The 5,346-nt window shown below is 69.5% G+C and overlaps 3 protein-coding genes across 5 annotated transcripts in view; 2 read left to right on the top strand and 1 right to left on the bottom strand.

The window, feature by feature from the left end:
• The window catches only part of CA14 (carbonic anhydrase 14), a 6,404-nt gene extending 4,048 nt beyond the window's left edge, over positions 1-2,356 (top strand). The window contains exons 2-10 of the mRNA XM_027669863.1: positions 61-279; positions 359-501; positions 1,022-1,117; positions 1,184-1,250; positions 1,337-1,494; positions 1,571-1,697; positions 1,810-1,830; positions 1,912-1,996; positions 2,127-2,356. Of these exons, the coding sequence (XP_027525664.1) occupies positions 61-279; positions 359-501; positions 1,022-1,117; positions 1,184-1,250; positions 1,337-1,494; positions 1,571-1,697; positions 1,810-1,830; positions 1,912-1,996; positions 2,127-2,208 (998 nt within the window). The 3' untranslated portion in view covers positions 2,209-2,356. The remainder of the gene's footprint in view (positions 1-60; positions 280-358; positions 502-1,021; positions 1,118-1,183; positions 1,251-1,336; positions 1,495-1,570; positions 1,698-1,809; positions 1,831-1,911; positions 1,997-2,126) is intronic.
• A 127-nt stretch (positions 2,357-2,483) lies between these two features.
• Positions 2,484-5,137, bottom strand: APH1A (aph-1 homolog A, gamma-secretase subunit). 3 transcript variants are annotated; one of them, XM_027669865.1, is made up of 8 exons: positions 5,025-5,137; positions 4,370-4,528; positions 4,139-4,212; positions 3,898-4,020; positions 3,695-3,822; positions 3,285-3,408; positions 2,903-3,084; positions 2,484-2,844 (listed from the first exon to the last, which is right to left on the bottom strand). In XM_027669865.1, exons 1-7 carry the CDS (start codon positions 5,135-5,137, stop codon positions 3,020-3,022), a joined length of 786 nt encoding a protein of 261 aa, XP_027525666.1. In that variant the 3' UTR covers positions 2,484-2,844; positions 2,903-3,019. The 3 variants fall into 3 exon arrangements, with proteins under 3 accessions (XP_027525666.1, XP_027525667.1, XP_027525669.1); XM_027669866.1 differs by having other exon boundaries at positions 2,484-2,813; XM_027669868.1 differs by having other exon boundaries at positions 2,484-2,837; positions 2,957-3,084.
• The window catches only part of LOC113960339, an 8,096-nt gene continuing 7,885 nt past the window's right edge, over positions 5,136-5,346 (top strand). Inside the window, exon 1 of the mRNA XM_027669861.1 lies at positions 5,136-5,253. Within this exon, the coding sequence (XP_027525662.1) occupies positions 5,136-5,253 (118 nt within the window). The remainder of the gene's footprint in view (positions 5,254-5,346) is intronic.

Genomic DNA, 5,346 nt, shown 5'->3' with positions numbered 1-5,346 from the left:
AGGCCCCGGGCATTGTCACCCGTGTCCCTGCCCGGGGGTCACGGGGCCCTGCTGGCTGAGGCTGGGGGGGGGCCCACCCGCACTCTGGGTGTCCCCCAGGCCCCCACGGGCAGCAGCACTGGCCCGAGGGGCACCCGGCGTGTGGGGGCCGGGCACAGTCGCCCATCGACATCGCCACGGGCCGGGCACGGCTGGACCCGGCGCTGCCGCCGCTGCAGCCCCAGGGCTACGACCACCCCGAGACCCCCCGGTTCACCCTCGCCAACAACGGCCACACCGGTGAGTGCTGGGGGCGGGGGGGTCCGTGGGGGTGTCTCAGCCCCACTGAACCCCCCCACACCTGTGTCTTGTCCCACAGCCGTGCTGGCCCTGCCGCCCTCCCTGCGGATCCAGGGGCTCCCCGGGGCCTTCGCTGCCGCCCAGCTCCACTTCCACTGGGGCCGGCCCGGCCACGCCGCCGGCGCTGAGCACCTGCTGGATGGGCACCGGGCTCCTGCCGAGGTATTGGGGGCACGGGGGGACTGGGGGGAGAGGGCACGGGGAGGGAAATGGCTCAGGAGGTTGGTGTGGGGGTGGGAAATGGCACGGGAATGGGGTGGGAAATGGGTTTGGGGGTGGAAGAAGGAGGATGGGAAGAGGGGTGGCTGAGGGGAATGGCGTGGGAGTTGTGTGGGAAATGGGTCTGGGGGTGGGAAATGGGTGTGGGAAGGGGTCTCGGGGGGGGAAAACGGCACGGGGACTGTGTGGTGCAGGGGTCTGCAGGCAGGAATGTGGTGCAGGGAATGGAAGTGGGGTCCTGGTGCGGGAATGGGCAAGAAAATGGATCCAGGGATGGGAAATGAGTGCAGGGAGGGGACGGGGTGCAGGAAGGAGAAACGGGTGGGAAACGGGAATCGCTCTGGGCACGGGCAGTGGGTCTGGGCACTGTGGGAGGTGCAGCGGTGTGGGATTGGGGGGGGGGGCAGGGGGGGGGCGGGGAGCAGGGCGGGGGGGCCCAGGGGGGCTGTCGGGGGTCCCGCAGATGCACGTGGTGCACTTCGACGCGCAGCGTTTCTCCGACGCGGGCGAGGCTCAGCACCACGCGGGCGGGCTGGCCGTGCTCGGCGTCCTGCTGGAGGTACGGACCCCAAACCCACCCCCCTGAGCCCCCAGACCCGCACTGACACCCCCCTCAATCCCCCAGGTGGGTGCCGACCCCCACCCCGCCTACGACAACATCCTGAGGCACCTCGGGAGCATCCGCTACGCAGGTGAGGGGAGTGAGGGGGGAACAGCGAGCAGGGACCCCAAATCCCCCCTCCCTGCGCCCCTCAACTGCTCCCACCCCACCCCCCAGGGCAGTCGACGTCCATCCCCTCCTTCAGCGTCCAGGACCTGCTGCCCCCGCGCCTCGACCGCTACTACCGGTACAACGGGTCCCTGACCACCCCCCCCTGCTTCCAGAGCGTCCTCTGGACCCTCTTCCCGGAGCCTGTCCACATCAGCCGGGACCAGGTAGGACCAGCTTTGGGGGGGGACACACCCCCGGGTCCAGGGGACACTCCCCAGCACTCCCCCTTCCCCGTTCCAGCTGGAGCAGCTCCAGGGAAGCCTTTACTCGACGGAAGAGGCCAAGGCGGAGCCGCAGCTCCTGGTGGACAATTTCCGGGCCCCGCAGGAGCTGAACCAGCGGCCGGTGCTCGTGTCCTTCCCCAGGGGTGAGCTGGGGGGCGAGGGGTGGGAAGGGTCCCCCCCAAACACCCCTCAAACGGCTCCTGGAGCCCCGGCCGGGCACGAGGTGCCAGCTCTGACCCTGCCCTTCCCTTGCAGAGCCCGAGGGATATTCCACAGGTACAGCCGGCCCGAGGGGGCTGGGATGGGGAGTGTGGGGGGGTCTCCCCGGGCCCCCCTGAGCCCCCCGTTGTGGCACAGGTGAAGTCATCGCCATCGTCTTCGGCGCCGTCGCCGGCTGCGTCGGCCTCTTCCTCGCCGTGCACTTCGGGGCCAAGCGGATGCGGTGAGACCCCCCCACACACCCTCCACCCCTCAGAGGGACCCTCCCCTGGCTGCAGGGGAGCCTGGACCCCCGGGGCTGGACCCCCAGAGCCTCAGGAAGGGTCCCCCTCATCCGTCTCTCCCCCGAGCAGCTCGAGGCGGGCGCAGGCACAGGACGTCGTGTTCAAGGCCTCCTCCCGCCGCTCCCCCGGGGACAGCGGCACCTCCCGCTGACCCCCCCACGAGGACCCCCCTGAGAGACCCCTCACCGCTCCCCAGCTTCCCCCAAGGACCCAGTGGGGGCTCAAATAAAGCCCCTTTTACCCCCCATTCCAGTGCTGGTGACTCTTTGTGGGGTGGGAATGGGACCTTCAAGAGGCTTCGGGGCTGGATCCTGTCACGCCCCCCCCTCCAGAAACCAGGACCCCCCCGGTGCCACCCAGGGTGGGAGCAGAGCAAGATGGGAGTGACCCTCTCCCCTCCTCCCCTTCCCCTCAGCAGCCACAGCGTTCTTAGAAAAGGGTTTTACTCTGAATCAAAAAAATAATTTACCCCCCCACTGCACCCCAGACCCCCCTGGGAGCCGAACAGGGGTGAGGGGGGCACAGCACCCATGGCCCCGAGCCCCCCACCCCCAGAGCACCAGGGGCAAAGATCCCACCAGGGAAGGGAAACACAAGGGAAGAGGGGTTTCTGCCCTGCCCTGAGACCCCCAAGCCTGGATGCCCCTCAGGGTACTCAGAACCCCTTTCCACCTTCCCCACAGGCACAACTTGAGGGAAAAGTGTAACAGAGTCTGGGAACAAAGGGAACGGGGCCATGGTCAGACCCCAAACACCCTGGGAGCACTGGTCAGACCCCAAGACACCCCTGGGAACACTGGTCAGAGCCCAAAACACCCCTGGGAACACTGGTCAGACCCAAAAACCCCAGAAGCACCGGTCAGACCCCAAACCCCCCAGGAGAACCAGTCAGATCCCAAACCCTGGGGCAGACAGGGGTGAAGGCAGTGGTGGAGTGTCCAGCTGTGGGGCCAAGGCTCTGCTCACTCCTCAGGGGGCACCTGCAGCGCTGAGTAGAGCATGACCCGGCCCTCGGGCTCCTGCTTACCTGGGGGGGTAAAGGGGGTGAGTGTGGGGCGAGTTCTGGGGGTGGGGGCAGTTTAGGGGTTTGTGGAAGCCCCCGGGAACACAGCCCCACTTCAGTGAGACTCATCCACCCCCACCCCTGGTGGCTCTGGGCCCCCCAACCCCCAAAAGGGGTCAGAGCACCCCCCCAAAGTGCCCCCCACTCCCCCAGGCCCCCCTTACAGGAGAGGCACTTGAGGATGTTGTGGAAGGAGCCGCCGGCGGTGCCGAAGGCCCAGAGGCCGGTGCAGAGCGTGAGGATGAGGATGGGCCCCAGGCTGGCCTCGTACCAGGGGTTCAGGAAGGTCTGGGGGATGCAGACAGAGACAGGTCACACCCCCCACCAGCTCCCCCAGCCCCCCCAAACAGCCACAGCAGGGAATGGGGTGCCAGGTCCTGCAGAAACCCAGCCTGGAGCCCTGCTGAGCCACATCCCCCCCACCAGAGCCCAGCAGATCATCCCCCGTGTGTGCCCCTAAATCCTGCACCAACCTCCTCCCCCCAGGGGCTGGGGGTGCTCAGGGGGGGTGTAACTCACCCCACAGCCCCAGCAGGGAGTGAGGGGGTCCCGGTGCCCCCTCCAGAGGACTCACCAGCCCCGAGACGAGCAGGTGGCCGCCCACCACCAGCCCCAGGCCCCCGGCGCGGCGCCGCTCGCAGGCGTCGAAGAAGATGACGCCCCAGAAGGTGTGGAGCAGCACCAGGGCCATGGTGAGGAAGGCTGTGGGGAGAACCACGGGGCCTCAGACCCACAGCCTTCCTCCTCCTCCTCCTCCTCCTGGTGCCCTGGGCTCACCAGAGGTGATGAAGTAGTACGGGGAGTCCCCATGGATCCCCACCGTGCCCGGCCCCGCCGAGTCCACCAGGGTGTTGACGATGGAGAAGACGCCGCTGATGATGCCAAAGGAGAGCCCGGACACTGCGGGGGGAGCCGGAGGTCAGGGGAGCCCACCCGTGCTCTCCACAGCCCCCGGGGAGAGCTGGGAAAGCCGGGAAAGCCGTGTCAGCTCCGCCCCGGAGCCCGCAGGGCCGCTCACCGTAGGCCATTTGCCGCAGGGAGATCGGGGACCGCCCATCCTCGCTCAGCGTCGCCAGCCCCTCATCCGCCTTCCTGCCCCGCCGGGAGAGAGAGTGAGCCCCATCCCACGGGGCAGGGAGAGCAAACACAGCCCCTTCCCTCCCCTGGACACAGAGCCCCCAAACCAGCACTGTTCTGGCTCCCCCGGGACCCCGGCAGAGCTCCCCCCGGCCCCCGGGAGGGCTCTCACTTGAGCAGTTTGAAGCAGGCGAAGCGGCAGAGCTCCTGCAGCAGGACGGCGGCGGCGGCCCCGGGCAGCAGCAGCGCCGCGTCCTCCCGCCCGCTGAGCTGCACCGACACGGCCCAGAGCAGCGAGGCGGCGAGCAGAGACAGCAGCCAGAAAAACGCCCTGGGGGAAGGCGGGGGACAGGGGACACGGGCACCGGGATCAGGCGGAGCTGCCCTCGGTACAGCCGGGCTGGGACACACCCTCCGCAGCTGCACAGAAATGAGACCTCGGCGCTCTCTGAGCCCTCAGATTGCCCCCGAACTGCCTCCTCACCGTCCCTCTCAGTGCTGCCTCACAGCCCCCCCTCAGCCGCCCGCCCGACGCCACCAGCACCCCAGTGTCCCCCAATGTCCCCTCAGAACCCCCCAAAGGCTCCTCAGCCCCTCCCAACGCCCCTCAACACCCGCCGGTGGCCCTCGGGACCCCTCAACGGCCCCTCAGGCCCCGCCGAGACCCTCACACCCCCCAAAGGCTCCTCAGCAACCCCCCCCAAGCCCCTCAGCATCCCTCCAACGGCCCTCCAGGCCCCTCAGACCTCCCCCCAAAAGCCCTCCATATCCCCTCTCCGGCCCCTCCTCAGCGTCCCCCAAGCCCCCCTCGGCCCCCCTCCGCTCACCCCGCCACCAGGACGATGACCCGCAGCGGCTCGGCCGCCACCGTGAGCAGCACGAGCGCGGCCGCGGGGCCGAACGCGATGGCGGCGCACCCGAAGAACACGGCGGCGCCCATGGCGGCCGCGCCACAGCGCCCCCTGCCGGCCCGGAGGACTCGGACGCGCGTACCCAAAGCGGGCCCGGAGGACGCGGACACAGCGCCCCCTGCCGGCCCGGAGGACTCGGACGCACGTACCCAAAGCGGGCCCGGAGGACGCGGGCACAGCGCCCCCTGCCGGCCCGGAGGCCGCATGAGTTGGGGGCGGTGTTGGGGGGGGGGGGGGG

Source organism: Corapipo altera, unplaced genomic scaffold (genome assembly GCF_003945725.1).
Source record: "Corapipo altera isolate COAL_440 unplaced genomic scaffold, ASM394572v1 131, whole genome shotgun sequence".
In the NCBI taxonomy this organism is placed as follows: domain Eukaryota; kingdom Metazoa; phylum Chordata; class Aves; order Passeriformes; family Pipridae; genus Corapipo; species Corapipo altera.
Note: the sequence above shows the minus strand (reverse complement) of the source record. Positions and strands in the feature narration are given on the sequence as shown.